The following is a 27,831-nucleotide window of genomic DNA, read 5'->3' as shown; positions in this document are numbered from 1 at the left end:
AACAAAGAAATGCCTTTTCCACCTGAAGTATCAAATGAGAGTTTCATCTATCCACCTCCCTACCTCTCCCACACTTCCCTCAAAATAATCAGTGACCATAAATTGTCTATGAAACTTATCCTTAATATACTCACAATCCAATGGTCAAACAAAAAAGACATATGAAACCATAATTCGACCTTTCTAGTGATATCATCCACAAATTACACTCAAGGGTCTTCCTGTTTAGAACAAAGAAGGAAACACATTTCCATCGTGAGGAAGAATTCCAGAAGCTCGAGTCTTTATCACCTCTTAATAAAAAGACAATAGCAGCACCATAGTGGGCGGTCAGAATATCACTCCAAAAACCAAAGGCACCCAAAATAAGACGCCACCACCACTTAACCAAAAGAACTAAGTTGACAAAACGTAGATCTCTAATCTCTAAGTCACCTTTACTCTTAGACTTACACACATCGACCCAACTGATCGAAGGAATTTTAGAATCACCCTTAACTCCTCCCCACAAAAACCTTCTTTAAATTTGAACTATTTTCCTCCAAACCTTTATAAGAATTTTCAGAAATGACACAAGAAAATAGAGATAGCATTAAGCACCGACAGAATTAAGCAACTAGTTTGATATATAAGATTAAGACTATATTTACCTAATATTTTCTTGAGTAGACACCAATATGTAACTAGTTTGAGATATAACATTAAGACTATATGACTCACTCAAAAATGTCACGTGTATTAGATTAATAAAGCTGCATGTAGCAATTACATACATTCTCACATTAAAATTGTACTCCTTTTTTTACCAATCTTAAAAAAAGCTTCCTCAAATGATATTTTTACAGCTCAGATGAAAATTCTAAAATCACTGAACAAGAACTTTTCTTAAATGAAAGTACCTTCTCTTGAGCTTCCTGGGAACAGAGGCAAAAATTAATCCTCTCCAATACCTGACCATTTTCTAAAATATATTTGGCAATACTTAACCCTCGCTCATGACCAACAGATTTTTTAAACTTCAGCACTTTAAGAGTAAATAGCAAACAATGAGGCACAGTTGCAAAATTCATCAGCATTCCATCAAAATATATCACCTGAAGATCAGAAAAAGAAAAAGAAAAAGTAGATTTTTTGAAACCATAAGACCTTATACATTACGTTCTTTTTTAATTATAGAAATTAAGAAAATGCAGACCTTTAAAACTAAAGTCTTGAGGCAGGGTGTCTTTAGGAGTATGCTTAATAAATATTCGCAGCCAACAAAGTTTAATTCTAGATAACTCAACAGTCCAAATGGAGGAATAGCTGCAAAAGGATCTTTCGATCCTGCAAGGATGAACTACAAATATTGTACAATTGTTCGTGTTAGGACAGTATATTGAGATCGTATCCCTGAGACAGTAAATTTAATGAAAAATTACACAGTTCTCAACTATAACAGGAACAAAGGCATGCTCATAACCTTATCCTAACATCAATACTTCTTGAAAACGTACTCATTGAAAACAAAGGCTGAGGCAAGAAAAGTAGAAAACATACCTGCTTAATGCAAACACACAGCTTTAGACTTTCTGGGTTAATACTGAGAAGTTTACAAACATACATCTCAATTTCTTGCACACTCTTCTTATTATTATATAGAGTAATATCAGCAGATGCTAAACTGTCTGTATCTAACAAAATGGTATCCAATACAAAACCAGAATAACAAAATTTTGTAAGCCGTGGAGCATAAAACTTAATTTCAACATGTGAATCACGAGAGTTAGAAGTATACTTTATTGAAACCACTTCAAGTAGAGGGACTTGTAAAGTGACACTCTTCACACCTGACCAAGAACAATCTAATGTCTCATACTTTCTGAGAGCTGGGAAATTAAGTGTCAACGTTTCGGACTCATTAGAGGAGTCCCAAGTAATTTTAGTTCTAGACAACTTCAGGATCGTTAGGGATGACAGACAAACGAAGGAAGAAACTGTGATGGCAAACCTATTCAGCACCAATTCCTCTAAGTACCGGCATTTATAAAAGGCATCCGAGGAAACTGCAAGTTCATTCTGCAGATTGACACAAAGCTTTTTGATTCTCAAATTTAAAACCACTGATATCCACTTCTTAATACAAGAAGCATCGTAAGTATCTAATAATGCAAGAGAAACACTTTGGAAGCCTCCACTATTCCAATGAAGCAGTGCCCTATCTACAAAAGCTATAAAGCTTTTTTTCCTTATCGTTTTAAAGTCTCTGTCATCAAAATTTAGTCCAGTGATAAATGTCACGAGACACATCCACCTCTTTGACAAAACACTGGTATGAATTGCTTCCTTAGTCGGAAGAAAAGAAAGAATGTGGCCAATAACGTGGTCAGGTAGGTTGCTTGTCAAGTCTTGACCCTCCTTGTTGGATTTTTGCCTCTTAGAAAGCTTATGCTTACGTCTACCAAACGCCTCAATGGCAATGGAGTCCATTTTTACAGCAACTTCCTATGAAGACAATTAGATGCATTGTAAAGCTCTATATATTTCACACATCATTTTTCAAAAATTGAAGCAATTCTTCAAATGCACAATGACATGACTTTGAGGCAAAAATGCATAATTAAAAATAAGTGGGACATAAAAGATATTACATGCTCATTTGTCCAATCCATCCAAAGGTAGAATATTAATTTCTATTGAAATGAAAAACAAAATAACTGATTTTTGACTCTACCTTGAATACAGGGCACTTCCAAGGAAGCGCATGTACTCAACAAATATCAATCCAGGTTTTGAGGTACAGGGGCTTTCCAATCTTCATGGTTGAATCACGGACAATCAACAACGGTAGCTTTGAGTGCAGTCACCAATTGAGGAAGAATGATGGTGATTAGAATAGAGCGCAGAACTCGAAGGCCAGAAGCTGAAACAAAATCAAAACCAACGTCATCAACTCGGTCTATATATTGTCACCGGTCAAACCAATGAGTAACTAATCCAACCCGTGAGTCTCAGGTTGAAACGCATGAACCAATATATACTAAAAAGAGTTGAATGAACATACATTGTCGTTGTCGGTGTAAAATAGTTTTACACTGACATCCAAATGGGGAGGTCACCATTTTTTCATTTCAGACTAACAATTTCAAATCAAATTATCCTTACAAAAGGGGCATAGCAAAATACAAAAAAAATAAAAATAACAAAAAGCTGACACTGCACTATAAAATTATTCAGAAAAATTCAAAAAACAAATCAACACTAGTACTAGAAGTAGTACCATACTGCACATAGAAAAAATAAACCCTAATCTTCTCAATAAAAAGGAACAAATAGTAATGTAAATCTTCCAATTTTTCATAAACAAATAAACCCAATAATGTGCTCAATTCGTTCCAGCACAATTCACTCAAACTATTGCGTAAACAAATTGACTCATAATGACTTACAGATCAATTGTTGGAATACTGTTTGAACATCAACGGAATCAATCTATAAAACTAAACGATTTTGATTAGTTGTTTCATGGAATAAACTTACAGATCGGTTTAATTGTTGATGGTGCAATTTGAATTCGGAGGCAATAATAAGGGTTGCATCAACAAGAAACGGCGGAGAAAATGCTCTGGTGAGGGGGAAAGGAAACAAGGCGCGAAATCCGTTGTGTAAGGCCGAAAAAAGTGAGAACCGTACAGGTGGAGCTTGCATAAGGGTGAATTTACATAACCTTTTTCTTAAAATTCAAATATATAGAAAAAGAGTTATATTTAACCATTAATTATTATTAAATTATCCATTTTAATTAATTTTTATATAGAAAAATATTCTAAAATAATTAAATTAAATAATCAATTAAAACGGTTAGATTAAAGAAAATCAATGGTTAAAATTTAGAGTAAGTCTTCAACACTTAATTTTGGAGTAAATATATTCATCATATATATATATATATATATATATATATATATATATATATATATATATATATATATATATATATATATATATATATATACCGTTTATTTTAAAATCTAATGATTCAGATTCATTCTCATTTCTTACATAAAAATTGCATTCTCATATGATACGTTTCATACAGGGATGGTCCTAAGCACGGGCTCGCGGGGAGGGAGCCCAGGGCCCCATAATTTTAGGGGCACCAAATTTTTTTCTTACCCCTATATGATTATTTGGTTTGAATTGTTAACTGTTGTTAATGAAATTAGCAAAAGTTTACAAAAAAAAAAACATGTGTATTGATGTGGCTATAGACATAATAAAAGGTTTGATCAAGAATTTAAAAAAATATAGAGAATCAGGATTTGTAAATGCTAAGGCTAGTGTTGAAAAGATTTAGAATGAAATAGAGATTAAATGAGAGTTTATTCAAAAACGTCAAATTAATAGAAAACAACATTATGATGAAAATTGATCTCAACCCACACAACTGAATCTTGAGTCTGGTGAAGAGTCTTTTCAAAATTATTATTTCTTATATATTGTAGATCAAACAATCGGTTCACTTGATAGAATATTTGAGCAGTATATCACATATACAAATATTTTTAGATTCTTATTTAGTGTTAAAAGGCTTAGATAATTATTTGATAGAAAATATTAGGAAGTTGTAAATATCTTGAAACTTGTTTGAAACATGATGATTCTCTTGATCTTGATGGTGAAATTTTGTTTGAAGAATTGAAAGTTATTAGAGAAGTTTTAAGAGTTGAATCAAAATCAAAGTATATGATTTTGAAGAAGTTTTAAAGGTTTGGTCAATTTTTTATAGGAAAAAGACCGGATCAAAAAGAAGAAGAAGAAGAAGAAGAATAAGTCTCTTTATAGTGGTTTATGTTTTGATGTAGTATAAACATTGATTCAAAGATCTATATTTCTATTCTTTTTGCACAATGTCAAGTGAAAATGTGTTTTTTATCAAATTATTTCTTTTATCCTTATGTATTTTTTGTTAAAATATTATAGGGGCATCACTCTTTTGATTCGCCCAAGGCACCCAAATTCAAAGGATCGACCCTGGTTCCCCACACACACACACACACACACATATATATATATATATATATATATATATATATATATATATATATATATATATATATAGTCAAATCATATAATGTTTTAAATTTTACAGTCTAATTTGACAGGATACATGGTTGTCATTGCTTGACAGTGTAAAAATAATTTACACCGTCAGTGCACCATCCCTTTTTTCACACACACACACACACACACACACACACACATATATATATATATATATATATATATATATATATATATATATATATATATATATATATATATATATATATATATATATATATGAGACATATCAAATGAGAACTTTGGTTATTATGAAAACTGAGAACTTTTAATAACAACCATACGATTTAAAATCAATGTTCAGATATGCATTTATGTGATATGTATTTAAAACAGAATATATCTATTAATTATTGTTTCTTAAAATTTGAGTAAAATCTGAGGCATTTATTTTAACTCGTATGATTATTATTAAAAGTTTTTAGTTCTCATAATAACCAAAGTTCTCATTTGATACGTCCCTATATATATATATATATATATATATATATATATATATATAGTTTGCTAACGTAGACTCACTTAACATGCATCTTATGATGTATTTAACCATTTTTTAGTTAACGTTTGCTAAAACACACCTTCATAAAAGTCAGTGAGTGTGTTTTAGTAAGCTTTAACTTAAAAAATGGTTAAATACACCGTAAGGTGCATGTTACTAAAATAGACTTTCATAAAGGGTCTACGGAAGTAAACCCCTTTAGTTTATAGCCTATAGTTTATAAATTAATATAAAAATAAATGATTCATTTAATAATGGTCTTTTCATCACAAACTTATAGTTTATTACTTTATTTAAGTTTATTTTCGAGACGCTATTTTAAATAGTGTTTTAACTTATAGTTTATAATTTATCATTTTTTTTCTTTCATATTTGTCCTTATTATTTTAATTAAAATCCACACTTACTCACTATAATTCATTTTAATTTAAAATAAAATAATTATGCATTAAATGTCTTTTATATATTTTTTATTTATCAGCTATTTGAATCGTTAATTTTGTCAAACACTCCAATTAACTTATCAGCTATAAGTCATCAACCGTCAACTATGTTATAAGTTATCAGTCATCAGCTATCCGTCATAAGCTATAAGCTATCAGTTAATTTATTAGTTAACAATAATTTTTACCAAACAAAGTTTTAGTGAAAGGACAACAAATTCTCCTTTTTAACTCAATATTTAAATTATTATTTTTTGAAAAATTAAAGTCTATGTGGTTAGACTCATTCAAGCTAATCAAGGTCTATTTTTACGGGGTTGTAGATCTCTTTGATGGAAAAATGAGACATGAATTTATGGTAAGGTCAGAAAAATAAAAATAAGAAGGCATGAATGAAACCAGAAATGGAAAAAAGGACAAGTGTCTGAGAACATGAGATCATCATTTTCTCTTCTTCCATTGGTGGCTACGGGACGTAGCTGTGTTTATTAGCAACAATAAGAGCATTAATATCATAATCAAGAGGAACTAAAAATCTCGACGAAGATGAAGATGTTATTTGATTCTTTAAAAAATTGGTCAGGCTGGAAATGAAAGGGTATGGAAGTTCTGAGAAACAAAGATTTGGAAAGAAACGAAAAAAAAGTGGAAAATGAAAACGAGGAGGTATTTACAGTGGAGAAAAGTCAATGAAAATGTTGATAGCCACGTTGAAAAATGCGTAGTGTTACGTAGCCTCGATTGGAAAGGCTTTGACTTATCAACTACGTCAGCCAAAAGCTTTCGACGGAGCATGTTAAACATGGTTTAGAAGAATTTCAATAACAAATTCATAAGATTAAGATAACTTTCTCCTCAAAACATGTCCAAAATCTCGAAAAGAATTTTCAACAAAATATTTGTGTTCGACAAGGTCACAAATTATATAGGACTTAAGATTTAAAGCATTTACATTAAATGTGATTTACTTCATTTAATTTGTATTTTGTCTATTATCTTTTCATTGTCTGTTTCTAGTTACTCATTGTTCAAGCGTTATAAACCTAAAATAAACACACTTTTCTCATTAATCCCTTTTTGCACAATATGTCTCCGAGATTTTTTTTAGTTAATCTCTTAAGTGAAGTAAACTTATGATTGTTTACTAAAAACACCAATGAATAAAAAGGAAAAACACAAACCAGTTAAAACTTTGTTGCTAAACCATAAAGTATAATAAATGTGAAGATATAAACGAAACCTCAGATAGTGTACAAACATGAATGAAATAAACATTCACACATGTAACAGAAACCAATAAGAACCTTGAAGCTAAACCATAAACTATAAAAAATGTGAAGCTATAAACTAAACTTCAACTATAGTACAAACATAAATGAAACAAACATTCACATAAAAAACACAAACAAGGAACATCCATCAGCTATAAACAACAATTGTCAAAACGAAATAGAATCGAGCCTAAAGATCACAACTTTCTAATGGAACTGCAGTATAAATACATATGAAACAAAGCATTCAATGAAAAATGAAAAAAAAAATAGAAAACCAGAAAATACCGAACAAACACAACCATAAAAACGAAACAAATAGGGACAATACAAACTCACATCTTTGTCTATAACAATAAGCTCAAAATGATCATTTGTGTTAAAAATAACCTTACATTTATGGTGGACTTTGACAACAATCTTCTAAAGTTCCTTTCAGTCATTAATGTCTTTGATCATCTCGAATTGTCCAGCCATAATGAAGGAAAGTTGGAGGAAGACGATGAAAAATGAGGGTTGAACACATATCTGAATGTTTCACGAGGGAAGAAAGAAGAGAGAAGGTTGAGATAAACTAGTGTTGGAAGAAGGAAGAGAAATATGAGAAGAGAGATACAATATAATGGAAGAAGGAAGAGATAAGTGAGAACATGTGTAATAGGCGGCAATAAAAAAAATTTGTAGAGTGATTAGATATTGTTTATTTGAAAAATAAAAATAAATTATAATTAGTATCGTGAAAGAGAGAAATGTTAGGTTGTGTAAGGAGAATTAAAAAGAATCAGTAAAACATATTATCATATTTATGTAAAATAAGATAAAGAATGAGAACGTGAGCAGTCAGATTGGCGTGTTTGGTTAGTTTTAAACCAGATAGTATAAATTGGTTCAAATTTAGTTATTTTAGACAAAAATACCCTTTAAAAGATGATGTGGCACAGTTAGAGAGAAGAGCAGGGATGTAAAATCTATAACATATTTCTTTCTTATATTATATACTTTTATAGGATGTAAATTTTATTTACTAATAATAATTTGAATATTAATTAAAATTATTTTTCTTATTTCCTATTTTCCATGTCATTTTGTTATATATTTATTAATTAAAATATACTGGATTTCATAATTATATTTTTAAAATATCAAAATTAAATAATAATTTTTTAAAGGTTTTTAAAAAATAAATAAATTATTAATTAATTTAAAATTTTCAAAATACATTCATTTTTCTCCTTTAGATACTTCTTTTTCTTTCTGATTCACCACTTTAACTACACATTTTTAATGTTTTTACTATGAGCATCGGTTGCATTAAAAAAAACATTCCAAATGCTCAAATCATATCCCAAAAGCTAAAATCTATCTTAAGAATTGGACTTTGTTATTGCAACTAAACTTAACTACCACACCAATGAATTTTAGCTGTTTAAAACCAAATATCATGTAAAACTTGAACAAACAAGTTCGTACTGCCACTAAGTTTCTACTGCTATTTTCTTTTTAACAGAAGATTAAATATGACATCCATTAATTAGTGAACAAAAGTCATGAAGTCTACTCTTGAGGTAGAAAAATTTCACAGTTGGCTGCATCTTCCAGTCGGTAGTTAATCTTTGCTGCTTCAAAAATGTGTTTCTTCTAGCCAACAATAAATCTAGAAGAATAAAAAAACACAAATTAGTTCAACACATAATATCAGATCCACAACTTAACTATAGCAGAACACAACACACATAATAAGGAACACTATCAAACACAAAACAAGATTATAAAAAATAAAAAAAAATTATTAAAAAAATGAAAGGGGCAAAATAGGAAATAAATTGTTTACCTGTTCTCTTGTGAGAAGCTAAATGGGTAGTAGTATCATAATGACGAGGTAAAAATACACCAATTCTACCCGAAAGTTTTTTCACATAAGATCCACCCGGTACCAAAATCGAAACTTGAAACCCATATCCAACGTAAACACTGTGATACTTACCTCTAAACGAAACTTGGATTCGCCATATCTTCAACTGAGGAAACACACAATTTCACTTTAGTAGACGCAAACGAAAACGAAAAACGAAAAGAGAATAGCAATAATTTCACTTCACTTTTAGGGTTCTTCATGGGTTTTTCTTTTTCTCTCTTCATTTTGTTTATGGTTCTTCTTTGTCTAACATAGTAATGAAGAGAATGAATGGAAATAATCTCAGCCCTATTTTTTAATTAACTTAAATTGTGAAAAATGATTTCCATAGTTAATATTTTATTTTAATATTAGATTATGTTTCTTTATGGATGAAAATGACATGGATATTGTTCCAAAATGCCAGCTCATAAAAAATCACACCACATCACTAAAATTGTGTATCAAATTGACTAGGGACTAATTTCAAGAAACAAACTTAAAATAGGGACTAAAATGGTGGTTATAAAAATGGGGAATCAAAATAATAAAAAAAAAACTAAATAGGAGGATCAAAGTTGCATTTAAGCCTTTTTAATATTCTAATTATTCTTAAATGAAGGTTGAAATAAAGTGCAACATAGTACGGAAAAAATCCAAATAACCATGTTTAATAATTTATTTACACCAAAAACCACGTTTTCGGAAAAATTACCGGTATGACCAGGTTTCAGAGGTGGTCTCCACATAGGAGCCACCTCAGGTGGCGCCAACCACCAATTCCTCATAACATATGCGCCACCCAGGGTGGCATCAATGTTGATTTTTGGGTTATTAGCCACCTAGGGTGGCGCCTACTCCCATCTTCTTTTTTTTTTATTTATTTTTTTTGTTTTTTTTTCTTGTTTATATACTATTTTTTTTATTTTTTTTTTTATTAATAAAATGGATTTTAACATAAATAAATAAGTTATATTTTGTTTTTTTTATTTATTAATAAAATTGTTTTAACAATTAAATAAATAATGAAACACCACATGTCATTCATTCCAAACATTACAAATACAAGAAATGCAGAAACAACATTACAAATACGGTCATACCGTTCAAACATTACAAATACGGTAAAAAAAAGAAAATTTATAAAACATGGATATTATGCTATTCACCACCCCTCCGACCACGACCCCTCCGACCCGGAGCCGGACCATGACCCCTCTCACCGCCAGTTCCGCAATCTGGAACTGTTCGATTCCGGTTGGAAGGTTCTCGACGAGCCACTTCTCCACGACCCCCCCTATTCCTTGGTTGTTCTTGTTGTGTCTGGGTAGGTGGTCCTCGGATTAGCCCCTCTATGCGCTCATTGGACATGTATTCTTGTATGTTGTTGTCAAATAGTCGGGTCCCCATGCCCTCAAAGATTTGTCTTGGCGGTGGAGTTGCGTCACATGGTCGGTAAAACCCAGCGCTTGATTGACCTTGAAAAAATGGCATTGTTTGTTGGGGTGTGGTGTACCCATATTGTTGGTGTTGTGGAAATTGGGGTGTGGGGTATCCATGTTGTTGGTACTGTGACGATTGAGTGGTCATTTGCTCGTTTGGGTCGTAATTGTCATCTAGACCCATGTCGGGGCTGGGTTGCCTATTGTAGCTGGAGGGGCCGGCGTCGCCGTGTTGTTGGGTGAAGGCCCATGATTGTTGCTGGATGGGTTGCCTAGTGGAGGAGGAGGGGCCGGCGTCGTAGTGTTGTTGGGTGAAGCCCCACGATTGTTGTTGGACGGGTACCCTAGTGGAGGGGTCAGCGTCACGGAGTTGTTGGGTGAAGCCCCATGATTGTTGTTGGATGGGTTGACTTTGGTAGGGCGTTGTTGGTGTTGTTTGATATTCCTCATGGTCAGGTTGTTCGGATGTTTGGCGTTGTCGGCGTTGTTGGCGTTGTTGGCGTTGTTGGGGTGGTTGTTGGGGTGGTTGTTGTGCGTATTGTTGGGGTGGTTGTTGTGCATATTGTTGGGGTGGTTGTTGTGCATGTTGTTGTTGGCGGGGGTCGTGTAGGTAGTAGGGGTCTGACACAAACATATCGGGGGTTGTGACTGTTCTATACCAAGCAAGGTATCCCGTGGTTGGAAACATGGGGAGTTGGGCAACAGGGAATTGTAGCAGACGGCTGCGACGCTGCTTCCACATCTCACAAAATTCAGGTGCGAATGTACGATAATCTGCGTGGTCCCATTGATTGTTAACTCTTTTAATATGCCAGCGACCCAAATCAGTGGGGGGATCCGGGATCGGTTGATGCATGCCAAACTGCAGTCTCACACGGTCAGATTGGTGCATCTCCACGATGTTGAACCTTATTATCGGTACTACTGCAGTCCAAACTTCCCGGTCACTCTCGTTTGGCTCATGGTCCAGCAACAAGTATGGTCTCCAATTAAACTGCGTAGGAGAAAAAATAACATATTATTAAAAAACATGATGAATTGTAATACATCTATATGATCATATAAAAGTTTTGGGGTAATACATCTTCAGCTCGGAGGTGATCAATTAGGTCCCGATACAAAACAACACTCCCCCTCGGATTCTTACTGTAATCCAATTTAGGACCACAGAACCTAAGAAAAAAGAGCAAAAATGTTATTTCAGATTTTTATGTAAAAGAGAGTTAGCGTTCAAGGAATAGCGTTGAAAAAGAGAAAAAGACGTACCTTGTTGCATAAGGGAACGTGTAGTTGTTCCTGCCTGCAGGGGACAGCGTCGGCATTCTCCACCAACCCCATACTTGTAGGAGGAACGCACATCCATAGAAGGTGCACTTCTCGGCAACCGCGTTCTTACAAAGAGACTGGTATAACATCGCCAAAACGGCGGACCCCCCAACTATATTTCCTAATCTTGCTAATACTATCAAATTTACTTAAATAGAAAAAGTTGACAGTGTTACCTGTCGACTCCGGGAATAAAAGTTTACCAAACATCAGCATTATATAGACCTTAGTCATTAACCAAACATGCTCCTCGGTAGAGTTGTCCATAAAGACGAGTTCATCATAGTAAGCTCTAAGGGAGGCCAGACTGATACCCTGGCCTCTTGAACCTTGAGTAGGCACAACTAGATCTCTTCCCAACACTCTCTCACACATTGAATTAGCATGTTGAACAGATCCATTAACAGCCTTGCCATCAATGGGCAGACCAAGTAACATATAAACATCCTCTAGAGTAACAGTACACTCACCTATTGGAAGATGAAACGTGTGGGTTTCAGGCCTCCATCGCTCTTGTAAGGCAAGGATGAATTTTCTGTCTATGGTGTTGTTGCTGACTTTTATGATATGTCCGAAGCCACATGCTTGGAGATTCGGAATAATCCTCTCGTCGGGTTCAACATAAGCGTGAGAACGTGTACGGAATCGGTCAACAACCTAATAACCACAAATAAATCGATTAAACTGGATATCATATACGCATAGATGTTTAGAAATAAATAAGTATAAACTTACATAGGTCGCCAAATTTGCTCTAGTTCCTCTGTGTGTTTCACCCATGGTAAGAAGTTGTTGTTGAGCCATTTTCAAGAACTCTTTAAGTTTTCTGCGGATTTGAAAATGCAAAGTGGTTTTTTTGAAGAAGAAGAATATATGTTGGTGAAAAGAAAGCAAGTCTATGAGAGTATTTATAGAGGGTTGGTGGTTGCTGATGTTAAGTGCATGAGGGCCAAGTGGTGAGCATGCATGTGATACAGATATCAAAGTGATAAAGATGGGTTCACATGCATTCTGTGTTGAAATGACCATGCATTCCCGTGTTTTGTGCTGACTTTGTCTAAGCATGCATGCATTAATTGTTTCTGGCAGAATAGACTAGGCCCGCATCCCGTGTTCGGTGCTGAATTGTCTAGGCATGCATGCATACAGTATTTCGATGCAGGTAGATCACATGCTGGAGGATCAGATTAGGGTTTTGGAAGTGGGGACCACTAGACAAAATTAGGGCAAAAAAAAAAAAGAAAAAAAAAAGAGATTGACACTCTCTATTTGTTATGTATTTGTATTATCCTTTATTAAATCAACTAGTTATGTCTTTGTCTCGTAGTGAAATTGTCTTCATGGCCCATACTGCCACTCTTTATTTTGGACAGTCAGTCAAATACGCATGCTTTCGTCTAGTCCCATCAAGTCAGTCATTGATCAGTGTGTCTGCATTTATCATACATGTTAGGCGTGCTTGTAAACAGTACGCAACATCATTAATTTTTTCTACCCACTACTATTATAAATTAGGGGCTCCTATGGTTGAGTTTACACACAGATACACAAACTCCAAATACCAAACAATCACACAAACACAACCATGCCTCGCCGGACAACCACTAGGCCAGATGGATGTCACCGGACAACAGAGTTGCCGCCCCGGAGATCAACATGGCGTGCCGAACCTGAGCCGGAGTATCGCAGAAGAAACGGACATGTCATATTCTCCGCCGTCAAACCTCCCATGCCGGTTATATTTTGGAATATCTCTTCCGTCGAGCAACTCAAGAGGACTCTCCTGAGATTTTTAGAGGGGGAGTACGAGGCCGGCGAACAGATAAGAAGCATCAAGAGGCTTAAAACAAGGGCCGATCCTGTGACTGGAGCAACGATAAGTTTCTGGCATAAGGTGGAATACGACATTGATGCCATTCAAATGATGCATGGACCTAATGACATTGTTTTAACCGTAGTGATTTCTTAGATGTTTTACTTTATCTTTTCTGTTGGTTATTTTCTATGTACCTTTTAATTAATCAATGAACTACTCTTTTCCGTGGACGCTCGACTTAACTGATTCACTGAACTTATTTATTTATGTTAAAATTCATTTTATTAATAAATAAAAAAAATAAAAAAATAGTATATAAACAAGAAAAAAAAACAAAAAAAAAAGAAGATGGGAGTAGGCGCCACCCTAGGTGGCTAATAACCCAAAAATCAACATTGATGCCACCCTGGGTGGCGCATATGTTGTGAGGAATTGGTGGTTGGCGCCACCTGAGGTGGCTCCTATGTGGAGACCACCTCTGAAACCTGGTCATACCGGTAATTTTTCCGAAAACATGGTTTTTGGTGTAAATAAATTATTAAACATGGTTATTTGGATTTTTTTTCACATAGTACAACTATGTTATGTTATTATATGTACTATCTATATTGTTTTATTAAGTTTATAATGCATTTTTGAAATATTTATTTAATTAAGTTGTGAATATATGATTATGGGTGACATATCTATAAAATTTAGTTTGATATTATTAGTTTATTTGATAAACAATTCACATGGTTGAACTAATTAAACTTTAAACTAAAAGTTTGATCTCCTATCCAATTTTTAAAACATTGATATAAATACCCTTTTGTAATGATGTGTAAAAGTAAATTTTTTAATAATAGTATATTTTGAATGATATGAAAGTGAATGTCACTATAAACAATTTTATTAATTACTATTATGTAAGAAAATTCCATAATAAATTTCGCAGTTTGGAAATTCCAATAAAATTTCAAACAAATTACACTACCAATGCTTATTATTTTGAAAGCATGGCACATATAATAAAGTCTGCATAGAATTTCATAAAATCCAATCCCAAGGCACATGTTGTACACTTTTATTAATTTTCATCATGCCAGACTAGATTACTTGTAATTTTCTATTTTAAAAATGTATAGACATGTATATCGTACTCATATGTAAATTATTATTTAAAATTTACAGCAAATGGAGCCGTGGGCCACTTTATTAAAGCATGTGGAACCCAAAGAAGAAAAAACGTATACATTTTTTTCGGAATAAACTTTAAATATAGTTTAAGAAGCACATGATATATATATATATATATATATATATATATATATATATATATATATATATATATATATATATATAACAAAATTTAAAAATATTTATTTTAAAAAGTTAAATTTTTATAAAATAAATATTTATATTTAATGTCTGACATATATTAAATACAATTATTATTAAGTAAAAAAAATTTTACGTGAAGAAATATTAAAATTTGAATAATTTTTTTTTAACAAACAAGGACAAAAATAAAAAAGATTCTTATACTTAAAGATACATGAAATATGCATGGACGACAATTAGATCCATTTCAAGTGCGTACCTAAAAAAATTACTCACAATAAATAGAGTAAAATCTCGTAAAATAGATACTGGCATGAAATGTTGTTAAAAATTTAAAATTATATGATAAATTATAATTGATCGATAATTTATTATTAGAAGTGCATGTATAAATATGTGTATGAGTGGTTAGGTATTCATAGAATACATGTACAAAAACATTGATGTTCACGTGAGTATGAGCCCTGATCAAAGATTCTTGTAAATTGCAAATATGAGGACGAATATGTTGGGTCATCACGAGGAGCATCCACATTGGGTGAAACTTTAAAGAACATATAAGTGAAAGTGACACCATATACTCACCAAAAATTTTAAGGTAATAGATGTATCAGCCATCCCACTTATAAAGTGCTCAAACTTAACTTTTACTAGCAATGTGAGACTAACAACTCACATTTGTGCACAACAATTCCCCCCTCAAATGTGAGCCTTCCTAACCGAACCAACAATATTAATTCACACATTTATATTATCATTATCATGGAAACTAATATAAGATATTCAAATTATTCAACTTATATTCAACTTCAAGAAGTAAAAAAAATAAAACAATATTTGTGACATTGACAACCTATATGTTGAAACGGAAAAATTAAGAATCCTACATTATTATGAAAAATTAGTCGATGTAAATTTAATTTTCTTAAAAATATTTTTGCACATTTGTTTATAATGTATTCGATCAATCCAACAAAAACCAATCAATTATTTCTCGGTTCAGTTTAGTTTTAGGTTTTATCGAAAATATATAAAAATCAAATTCAAACCAATTCATATATTTTTAATCGATTTGAACTTCAGATTCTCTTAGAGCATCTTTATTGCTGGTTTCTTATAATAAAATTTGTTATAGCCGACGTTATTAATAAGCAACTTGCATTGTAACAAGCATGACATGACATTTGATGAACTAATATTTAGTTTCCAGCAACTATATAAGATACGTTAGCTATTCATTGCAAATATATAATATATAATATTATAATTTTAAATCATTCATGCTAAAATTTTTATGGGGTCAAAACTAATTACAAATAAAAAATATAAAATGTGGGGTGTTCTCTATAAATAGCCACCATTAAAGTAAAAATTTCTCAAATCAACTAAATTTTTTTTAAATCCTACACATCTCTTTGGACTCACAAAAAATACTTTAATTTACCCATTTTAGTTGCTTCCACTAAAAATGCTCTTAAATCGAATCAAATCGAATCAAACCGGTCTGAATACCTATAATTTTTCATTTTAGGATCCGATTAAAACATTTTTTTAAAATTTTTTAAAATAAAAAAAGAAAAGAAAAGAAAGCATGCACATAGATCCATTCCAAGTTGTCTAGCACGTGCCACAAGCAGTCTCGCCGCAATCGAGATTCCATTTCCCTCTATATCCTTTCCTCTCTCACTCAGTCATGATTGACACACCGAAGACAGAAAAGAAAGAAAGAAGAAAAAGCCTCTTCCCTTCATTCCTCACACAGTTCACACATCTCTTCACCGTAAAACCCGACCCGAATCCATCGATCCAAACCTGATCTATCCATCAGGTAATGGAGTCGATACTCGGTCGGGCTCTCGAATACACTCTCAAATACTGGCTCAAATCCTTCACCAGAGATCAGTTCAAATTGCAAGGCCACACCGTTCACCTCTCAAATTTAGGTAAATTTCCGATTCTCCAATTCTCCGATTCCAAATTCGAGTTGAGTTTCATTTCGTGTAGATTGATTTCACTACTTATGATGATGATGAATCTTGCTTTCAGATATCGACGGTGATGCTTTGCATTCCAGTGTTGGATTACCGGCGGCGTTGAATGTTGCGTCCGCTAAAGTTGGCAAACTTGAGATAACGGTTGAATTACCTTGACTAAGCTGACTTAGTCTTTTTGACTTCTTTTTGCTGTGTTGTTGATTGATAATCTGTTGTTTGTGTGGTTTTTTTTGTTTTGGTGTAGCTTCCTTCGGTGAGTTATGTGCAAACGGAACCAATCATTGTGCAAATTGATAGGCTCGATCTCGTTCTTGAGGAGAATTCCGATTTTGATGCATCTTCGAATCCAAACAGGTAGAAATGAAATGTAACTTGATTTGAAATGATATTCAAATCAAGTTTCGCATTTAAGTGTTAATGTGTAAGCTATGATACTTTTTGGACAAATAACTTAATTTCGCATTTATAACACACATATGCTTATCATATAAGTGTTTATGTATTATCTCCGTTTCATTTTTGGTCATGTAGCCTAATGGCCGGATTTCACCCTTTTAAAAATGAACAAGTGGGATGTCGTGGGTTCAAACCCGGGATACTAACTGAGCTATCTTAACGGGACTGTCTTACCTCCGTTTTTATTATAAGTCCTTTGGGCACTTTCGCATATATTAAGAAATTTAGTTATTGTTGTATGAAAATAAGAAATTACGAAGCATTTTACATAATTAGCTTTCATTAATGTATGAGAAAGTTAAGTTATTGTTGTATGAAAATAAGAAATTACAAAGCATTTTACATAATTAGCTTTCATTAATGTATGAGAAAGTTAAATTAAAAGAATGGAAAGATGAGAGAATAATAAATACTTAAGGGTGTAATAAGAAGAGTAACATTAATGATTCATTGTTATTGTAAAACGATTTATAATTTAGTACAAAACTTTTTTCAAAGTGACATATAATTAAAAACAAGAGGGAGTATAACTTATGATATGGTTTGGATAAACAATTTAATTAAGTGATTATAGCATTATTGTTTATCATATTAGTGATTATATATTTGTTATTTCAATAAAACAATGTTAAAATATTTTCATACAAGTTTAAGCGATTAGCTTATAAAAGTAAGCTGTGAACAATTTATGAAATGTCATCGGCTGTTTTTATAAGTTCTCAATTTATAAGTTTTTATAAATTGTTTTTATAAACAATTTAATTAAGTGATTATAGCATTATTATTTATCATATTAGTGATTATATATTTGTTATTTCAATAAAACAATGTTAAAATATTTTCATACAAGTTTAAGCGCATAGCTTATAAAAGTAAGCTGTGAACAATTTATGAAATGTCATCGGCTGTTTTTATAAGTTCTCAATTTATAAGTTTTTATAAATTGTTTTTATAAACAATTTAATTAAGTGATTATAGCATTATTGTTTATCATAAAAGTGATTATATATTTGTTATTTAAATAAAACAATGTCAAACTATTTTCATACAAGTTTGAGCGCATAGCTTATAAAAGTAAGCTGTGAACAATTTATGAAATGTCATCGGCTGTTTTTATAAGTTCTCCTAGACAGTTTCGTAAGTTCTTATGCTAGAAGATAAACTCAAATAAATCTATCCAAACAAGTCAATCCTTTTGCTATTGGTTTGTTGATTTTTCTTTGTTGTTTTCTTTTGTTTATGTGCAGTTCCACCTCTTCGGCTGCGCCTGCCAAGGGTAGCGGTTATGGTTTTGCTGATAAGGTTTGAGTTTGAATCTGATGTTTTCTAAGGCAGGGTTGATGTGCATGATGAAGTGTGATATTCTAATAACATCATACCTTGGTTGTTTTTTTAGTTAGTTGGGGACATGGCTTAGAGATTTGAATTTGAACGGTTATGTTCCAAGTGACATAGATAAAAATGTAGGCAAAGACAAATTTGTTGATTATAGGGTGAGATAATTGAATCTGTGACAAATATTGAGCGGAAAAGGATGATAAGGATTTAGTGAATGCCAACGGGAATCATAGGATGATTCATAACTTCTGCTAGTTAGTCAAGCGATCAGTTAGTTACATTTACTAACACCCTGTAGGCAAAGACAAATTTGTTGATTATAGGGTGAGGTAATTGGATCTGTGACAAATATTGAGCGGAAAAGGATGATAAGGATTTAGTGAATGCCAACGGGAATCGTAGGATGATTCATAACTTCTGCTAGTTAGTAAAGCGGTCAGTTAGTTACATTTACTAACACCCTGTTACAACATTGCTATGTGTAGTTAAGTTTGTATCCATGTTCCTTTGCTGCCTTTTATATAGGATATAAAATAGACTTTTGTAAAAGAAATCATTCTGTTAATTAGTTCTTTTGTACAAATCTCAATATGAAAACAAATCACCTGGCTTCTTTGCACGCCCCTTTTTCTGTCCTTCCAATTAAAAGATAAAACCTCACTCAAATTAATGACTAAGATAGAGATTAGAGAATGCTGATATTTAATCGGTAAGGGGCAAACATGGTAAAGGTTATCTCATTCCCAGTAGAAAGATGATCTGTTGCAATGCCTTTCAAGTTTCAGCCTAATTTATTCATTTCATTTCGTGTTGGTAGTTCCATAGCAAATTCCAATCACTTGTCCACAGACACAAATATCTTATTAGGATGTTATTTGATCATACTGATTGTGGGCATTCATTAGATTGCAGATGGCATGACTATAAACATTCATACAGTTAATCTATTACTTGAAACTCGCGGTAGTTCTCGTCGCCAAGGGGGAGCAACATGGTAAGTTCCAGATGGTTATGTATCATGCATATGCAATAGCACATGATTAGATTTCCACTTAACTGTGCCAGCTGTAAGCATTCTGTTAGAGCTGTTTGTAAGTACTAGTTGATAACTGTTCCTCTTCTCTGTATGCTAGAAATACAGAATTCTGTACTAGTATTCTATAATGTATCATGAGTACTTAAATATACTTTTAGTCCCCCAAAGTTAGATAAGTATTTCTTTTGGTACCTATAACAAAAATCGTCAGCTTTTGGCACATCTTTTCTGAAAATGATTACAATTGGTTCCTCTCCTAACGCTTTTGGTCCTTGTTTTTTTGGCTGAGGGGGATAAATTGTCATCATGTGACAGAAACCAAAAGGTGACAATATTTTTAAAGGGACCAAAAACAACTACAACCCTATGTGAGAGACTAAAAAATATACTATAAGCCTATAATGAATTACAGAATTTCTGATTTTATGCAATTCTGTCAATTTCTCTACATCTATCACCAGCTCTCTAAATTTAATTTCTTCAATTTTTTTGATGCTCTACTTATGAATCTCTTCAAATTGAAATTTATTTTAGTATATGGTTCTCTGCTGGAGTTGCAGTATCTAACTACAGTATGTAATTGGGTTAAAATACAGTAGGTGATTATGTGGGGTAACTTTAAGCATAAATACAAGGATTGATGAGTTTTACTCTGGTTTTGGCTTAAAAATATGCTAAAAGTTTTATCTCAAACCTTATATAAGCATCCCCATTCATTGTCTCTGGTTGCAGGGCACCACCTATGGCATCTATGACCATACGCAATCTTATGCTGTATACTACAAATGAAAACTGGCAGGTAATACTTTGAAACTCTAGGTTCTACAATTTCTTAATCTTGCCCAGTGTAGCATTTTATTGAAGTTTTTTTTATCAGGTTGTAAATCTTAAGGAAGCACGGGAGTTCTCCAGTAACACAAAGCACATATATGTCTTCAAAGTAATATATCCTACTTCACTAATTTTAATTTGTGTGTGTGTGCAAATTGCTCTCCTTTTCTTATAAGTTTCTTTAATAAAAATTATTTTCTGTTATCAATGATGAGGATAATGTTGCTTATTTGTGCATTACTATCTATTAGTTCTCACTCTTTTTGTCCTGTCCAGAAATTGGAATGGCAATCTTTGTCTATTGATCTTTTGCCGCATCCAGACATGTTCGCAGATGTTGAAGAGGGGTCAAACCTGAGAGATGATGATGGCGCAAAAAGAGTATTCTTTGGAGGAGAGCGTTTTATAGAAGGAATATCAGGAGAAGCATATGTAATTCATACAGTTCCTCCGAGCTATTTTGTAAATTTTCTGTTTTATTATAGAATGTTATGAGTCATAAAATATAGGTTGGATGTATGATTACCAGATCACAATTCAGAGAACTGAATTAAACAGTCCACTTGGACTTGAGGTTCAACTGCACATCAATGAAGCTGTTTGCCCTGCGTTAAGTGAACCAGGTAAGTAAAAGGACTTTCTTTGTTTTTATTGTATTTATATTCAATCGAATACAGAGCATATATATAGCATGAGGTTAATACAACGTATGTGAACAGGACTTCGTGCACTTCTTCGCTTCATGACCGGAGTGTATGTCTGTCTAAACAGGGGCGATGTTGATTTAAAGGCTCAGCAGGTTTCTTATTGTCTTACCTTTCTATTTCCTTTGAGCACACCAAGTCTCAGTAGTTTCTTTATTTTTTGTACAAAATCTTGTTTCATTATGGCTTTCTCTGAGTCTATCTGTAATTTAATTGTGACAGCGGTCCACTGAAGCAGCCGGGTGTTCTCTTGTATCAATTGTCGTAGATCATATATTTCTTTGCATTAAAGATGCTGGTTTGTCTTTGGCCTGTGCATAATTCTTTCTTATTGAATATCCTAGGGCTACTAGTGTTATGTATAACATCACTTGCAAAATGATCAAACAATTGGTATCACCTTGCAGAATTCCAGCTTGAATTTTTGATGCAGTCCCTCTTTTTCTCTAGGGTAAGTTTTTCTGATATTTTCTCTGCTGACATCATAAATTCTTGCATCATTCTTTTCTCGAGTCCTTGTTCATACTATTGTTTATAAACTCTCTGTTATGCCTGTGTACTTGGTATATGTTGCTAGCGTATAATCCATATGAATGATTCAGAAAAAATTATAAAAATATAAACATTACATATGTGCAGTCTATGCGGTTTTGGCATGATAAGTTTTCGATGTTCAATAACTTGGTTTTTAGTGGCAGTAGACTCATACTGTTTGAATGACTATCCTTGTAGGCCAGTCTTTCTGAAGTAGATAATGACAAGAACTTGACCAAGATTACAGTTGGTGGATTATTTTTGAGGTTTGTGTCTTTTAGCTCTGTTTGAATTATAACTATCCAAAAAATTAAGTGATCTGTGTGTGTATGCATGGTTGTGGGTGTCTGTGTCAGTGTATATGGAAACCAGGAGCCAAGTTTGTGTCAATGTATTTGTGCTCATAGGTTTAAATGGAAACCAGGAGCAACTCATCTGAATATGTTGGTAATAGGTTATGAACCAGAACCACTGCTTTTTTGGTTAGATATTCTGGAATGGGAGAAACTGATGCAATTGAAAAGGGGGAAAAGAAAAGAACGTGAATTGCTTAAATTCTTAAGGAGTGGCAATACCCTTGCATGATTAATAATTTTGGTGACTCTTGATAATGGAAATTACACAATCTTCTTATTCCAGCACTTCAATGAAACTAAATTGTGTTTATTGGAATACAGGGACACCTTTTCTTCCCCTCCATGTACTTTAGTGCAACCATCAATGCAAGCTGTTTCCGGAGATGCTTTTGATGTGCCAGAGTTTGGTATTAAGTTATTAACACACTTAAGCAACTATTATGTATTTTTTACCAGATGTATCATTTGTTAATTATTTGTTTCTATCCTTTCTTTCGACAGCTAAAGACTTTTGCCCTCTGATATATCCTCTTGGAGAACAACAATGGCAATTGACCGGAAGTAGCCCTCTAATATGCCTCCACGCTCTCCAGATCATACCTTCTCCACTTCCACCATCCTTTGCTTCTCAAACTGTTATTGACTGTCAGCCACTTATGGTATGTGCAGGTTTTTATGATAAATGCTCTGTTACGGACTTACAGTGCACCATTTTTATATATTTTTGACAGTAATATTATTTGAAGTTTTTTCTTCTTCTTCTTCCAGATTCATCTCCAAGAAGAATCATGCCTGAGGATATCCTCTTTTCTAGCTGATGGTATTGTTGTCAGTTCTGGTGACATTTTACCAGACTTCTCAGTGAAATCTTTTATTTTTACTCTCAAAGGACTGGATCTTACAGTTCCTTTTGACAAGACCAAATTGGATATTTCTCGAACTGACATGGACGATACAGTCCATAACTCCTTTACAGGAGCAAGGCTTCATATTGAAAGCCTTGTATTTTTAGATTCACCTTCATTGAAACTAAGAATGCTGAACCTTGAGAAGGATCCTGCTTGCTTCTGTCTTTGGGAAGGTCAACCAATTGATGCTACCCAGAAGAAGTGGACTGCCAGAGCATCCCAGCTTACTTTGTCTCTGGAAGCATGCATAGGTACAACTGGACATCAGACCTCAGGATTGTGGAGATGTGTTGATCTGACAGAAGCTTGCATTGAGGTAGCCATGGCAACAGTTGATGGAAGCCCGTTGTTGAAAATTCCTCCTCCTGGGGGTATTGTTAGGGTTGGAGTGGCTTGTGATCAGTATTTGTCCAACACTTCTGTTGAGCAATTATTTTTTGTCCTAGATCTCTATGGTTATTTTGGAAAAGTTAGTGAAATGATTGCAATGGCTGGAAAAGGGAAACAACTGGAGGACATTGGGAACAAATCTTTTAGCGGAAAGCTTTTCGACAAGGTTCCTAGCGACACTGCTGTGAGTTTAGCAGTGAAAAACCTCCAACTTCGATTCCTGGAGTCGTCATCAATGAATGTTGAGGGACTGCCATTAGTGCAATTTGTTGGAGATGATCTGTTTACCAGTGCTACTCATAGAACCCTTGGCGGGGCTATTGTTGTTTCATCTTCTCTACGCTGGGAGAGTGTTGAGATAAGTTGTGTGGATGCTGAGGGGAAATTGGCATGTGAAAGTGTCTCTTCCTTGAGTTCTAGCATAAATGCCCCTTCACTGATTGATAATGAATATCCTCAACTAAGACCTGTATTCTGGGTGCATAAGAATGAAGGACATCTAACGAATGCAAATGCTCATTCTTTCCCTTTTCTGGACATAAGCACGGTTCATGTCATACCATTACATGAACAAGACTTGGAGTCTCATAGTTTGAATGTCTCAGCTTTCGTATCTGGTGTCCGTCTTGGTGGGGGGATGAACTATACTGAAGCCCTCCTGCATAGATTTGGAATACTTGAACCTGACGGAGCTCCTGGGAAGGGTCTTTGTAAAGGGTTGGAAAACTTACAAAAGGGACCTTTATCAAAACTTTTTAAGTCAACTCCTCTAATTGATGATACAAAAGATGGTATGAAACAACGTCATCTGATTTTCTCTAGTTTGTCATTTTGATTAATACTCCCTCTGTCCCTAATTATTATCACCTATTGAGAGAAAAAAATTGTCTCTAAATATAAGCCCTCTTTCAAGTTACTAGATGCAGTTAATAGTTTTTTTCAAAATATAACCCTAATTAATACTTCTGCTTTGCTTTAGAATATAAGAAACAAGATTAAATGCATTTATACACAGAAGGTAATTTAGTAATATACACAATGGACACATTAATTCATAATATATGTGAAAAATGTCAATGGGTGCTTAATAAAAGGAACAGAGGGAGTACACAATATATTTATTCTAAGTTCATATTCCGGATGTTCATATGTCCACGTGTTAAATTAAAATTCAGTTTTCTAAGTTAATAACTTTTTTACCAGTTGAGAGCATAGGGGAGGAGAAAGAAACAGGTTTTCCCCACTTGAAGAAGCCAGATGATGTGGATATAACTATAGAATTGAGAGACTGGTTATTTGCTCTTGAAGGTGCAGAGGATATGGCTGAAAAGTGGTGGTTCTCCAGTCACGAAGACGAAGGAAGAGAAGATAGGTGTTGGCACACATCTTTCCATAGTTTACAAGTAAATGCAAAAGGTAGCCCGAATAATGTTTCTGGTGGGAAAGGTCAAACACAAAAAATACAGCATCATCCAGTAGAAATGGTTACGGTAAAATAATAATTCTTTCTGATTTTTCAGGATTTAATGCTTGGGTTTGTAAATTTATGTTCCAAAGTACTGCAGAATCAAAGATTTAGGGAGTGTTTGTTATAGATTAAAATAAAAGTGATTTTTGATATATTACTATGCATAATGATCAAAATACATTTGGTATATACTTTGGAAATGTTACATGTAATCTTTCTGGATTATATCTGATTTATTTGCTTTTGGTTTTGGTTTGAATATGTTAAAACCAAATATCCTTATTAAGATGGTTTTTTATCTAAGATGGTTTTTTGTCTTCTCATTTCTGTTGTCTATCCTTTTCTTAATCAACCCACTATATTATTAAAAAAACACCTCCGGAATCAACCTAGTCTTTTTGTTGTCTATTATACAATCTTAAATACTGAACCTGAACATGCAGGTTGGAGTTCAAGGGCTGCAAGTCCTGAAGCCTCATATCCAAAAAAACATTCCTCCATCAATGGTAATTGGCAACGGGGTTAAGGAACTAACTGACACAGTTGGAGGGGTTGGTCTTGAAGCTCGCTTAATATTATGTGAGGAGAATGTTGATGATGAAACGACTAACTGGGAAGTGGAAAATCTAAAATTCTCTGTTAGACAGCCGGTAATGAGAATTATAGATTTAAGTATGGTTCATTGTCTCTCTTTTATTAGATGGTTGTGTAATGTTTATTTTGCCATGCAGGTTGAGGCAGTTGTAACGAAGGATGAGCTTCAGCACCTTACTTTTTTGTGCAAATCCGAAATTGATTCAATTGGCCGAATAACTGCTGGAATTATACGGCTGCTTAAGTTAGAAGGCTCTGTTGGTCAGTCTGTAATTGATCAACTAGGGAGTCTAGGTATGTTTCAAAAGTTCTTATTCATTGAATTATTTTTTACTCATAAAATCGGTAGAACATTTTCCTTACCTTAAAGTTAGGAATTGATGGGACTATCTTTGGATCATTGGGCGGGAGATGGATTTTAACTTAACATTCTTGATTGGTAGTAGCATATAGATCAAATAGAGGCAATGATGGGATGGAAACAAGAAAATCAAGTAATAAAACAGTAACAGAAAAACAATTCAATTGGTAGGGATGCTTCTCTATTATTGTTGAGGAAATAGAAAACAGTAGAAGGATAATACTCTCCCTAACTATCCACAGAGCAAATGCTCCATGGAGAAATACACTCTCTGCCTAGCAGAATGCAAAACAAACTTCTGCATGAATCTTACCCCACTCTTCTTATAACAGAAAATGCAGTGGCCCCTACTTTCTATTTTTTCTCATGTACACCTTCCACACTTTAGATCCTGTGACTATTGTAGAAAATGGATAATGCTTCAATTCAAAACCAAGTGCCTAGAATCCAAATGGCTGTTAAATTAACTGGAATTCAAATGGTTGTTAAAATGATAACTAGCTCAGCTGGCTGAACGATAAGTTTTGAAGACTATTAATTGTGCTACTCGAACAAGTTTGGGAAAATGTAAAATTTTCTCTAACTCTAGTTGTGGCACTAGAACAAGTTTGGGAAAATGTTGAATTTACTCTATGTCTACTAATTTTCAATTCATAGATATACTAGTACCTTGCAGCGATATAAGTAAATACCAATTCTATTCATAGATATACTAGTACCTTGCAGCGATATAAGTAAATACCAATTCTCTGGAGTTCCTCTTGAACTGGAGATGGCATTACGATTAACTGCAATATCAAGCACTTCATACGCCTGCCTATAATATATTATTGATCATATGATTTTGTATGCTGATGCACTCTTGTATATTTCTTTTGTCAACTATCATCATCTAATCAATGGCATGATGACTTGCAGGAAGTGAAGGTATTGACAAAATTTTCTCCGGTGAAAAGGTCAGTAGAGACGGTAGCATTGGTAGCAGAGGACGTTCTCCATTACCAAACCTGATATATGAAGAAACAAACAAAACTCCGGAACAGACATTAACTTTGCTTGAGGAAGCAGTTATGGATTCTCAGACTAAAATCAATGATTTAATCAGTGACATTGGTACTTCCGAGTCTTCTTCCTTTCAACACCTTACCATCGTCAAACTGAGTCAAAAGATTGAGACTATGCAAGGTTTGTTGTTGCAATTGCGGAATCAACTTTAGGGTTCATCATTTTTGTTGTACAAATATATATCATCAATTGATTTTCAATTACATAGGTTATATACATATATTGTGTATAGAGGAGAAAGTCCTTGTTGAGTGTTTTACCATGTCAGGCGCCAAGGCTCTTCATTGTAATAGAAAATTTTGTTTCTTTGAGCAAAAGTAAAATCTTTTCCGACCATGTAATTAGCATGATAATTATGACTACAATTCCGGTGACTAGTTTTGCTAAATACTTTTAGTAAGGTTGAGAAGAATTTTTTTGTTTTGTTGGGATAATATAGTTGGGAATGGTTTTGGTTATTGATCTAAGGACAACTACATCGAGCATGTTCATTGTCTTGAATATGAAGAAGGTAATGTTAGAAAAAAGTTATTATTTGAGGTTGAGTTAGTTTTAGGCCTCCATGTTAATTTTGCCATGAGTTGTCTGATTGGGATCAATGTGGAGTCCAGTTTTTTGAACTTAGTGTGAGTTTCTCCATTGCAGACTGAATAATTTTCCTTTCAAATATCTTGAT

At 33.5% G+C, this 27,831-nt stretch overlaps 2 protein-coding genes across 4 annotated transcripts; one reads left to right on the top strand and one right to left on the bottom strand.

Moving 5' to 3' along the window:
* Positions 1-716: 716 nt before the first annotated feature.
* Positions 717-3,673, bottom strand: LOC131629741 (F-box/FBD/LRR-repeat protein At3g14710-like). 2 transcript variants are annotated; one of them, XM_058900518.1, is made up of 5 exons: positions 3,429-3,673; positions 2,714-2,902; positions 1,540-2,484; positions 1,196-1,339; positions 717-1,094 (listed from the first exon to the last, which is right to left on the bottom strand). In XM_058900518.1, exons 3-5 carry the CDS (start codon positions 2,467-2,469, stop codon positions 840-842), a joined length of 1,329 nt encoding a protein of 442 aa, XP_058756501.1. In that variant the 5' UTR covers positions 2,470-2,484; positions 2,714-2,902; positions 3,429-3,673; the 3' UTR covers positions 717-839. The 2 variants fall into 2 exon arrangements, with proteins under 2 accessions (XP_058756501.1, XP_058756500.1); XM_058900517.1 differs by having other exon boundaries at positions 3,520-3,673.
* Positions 3,674-16,737: 13,064 nt separating this feature from the next.
* On the top strand, positions 16,738-27,617 carry LOC131629740 (uncharacterized). 2 transcript variants are annotated; one of them, XM_058900515.1, is made up of 20 exons: positions 16,738-17,063; positions 17,167-17,255; positions 17,359-17,468; positions 18,818-18,872; positions 19,814-19,902; positions 20,677-20,743; positions 20,822-20,884; positions 21,052-21,207; positions 21,305-21,398; positions 21,495-21,574; positions 21,702-21,777; positions 21,887-21,930; positions 22,212-22,279; positions 22,691-22,776; positions 22,871-23,028; positions 23,138-24,458; positions 24,871-25,157; positions 25,579-25,785; positions 25,867-26,023; positions 27,009-27,617. In XM_058900515.1, exons 1-20 carry the CDS (start codon positions 16,952-16,954, stop codon positions 27,305-27,307), a joined length of 3,618 nt encoding a protein of 1,205 aa, XP_058756498.1. In that variant the 5' UTR covers positions 16,738-16,951; the 3' UTR covers positions 27,308-27,617. The 2 variants fall into 2 exon arrangements, with proteins under 2 accessions (XP_058756498.1, XP_058756499.1); XM_058900516.1 differs by lacking the exons at positions 16,738-17,063; positions 17,167-17,255 and having other exon boundaries at positions 17,408-17,468; positions 19,821-19,902.
* Positions 27,618-27,831: the final 214 nt, after the last annotated feature.

This window comes from Vicia villosa, unplaced genomic scaffold (assembly GCF_029867415.1).
Source record: "Vicia villosa cultivar HV-30 ecotype Madison, WI unplaced genomic scaffold, Vvil1.0 ctg.000602F_1_1_3, whole genome shotgun sequence".
In the NCBI taxonomy this organism is placed as follows: Eukaryota; Viridiplantae; Streptophyta; class Magnoliopsida; order Fabales; family Fabaceae; genus Vicia; species Vicia villosa.
Note: the sequence above shows the minus strand (reverse complement) of the source record. Positions and strands in the feature narration are given on the sequence as shown.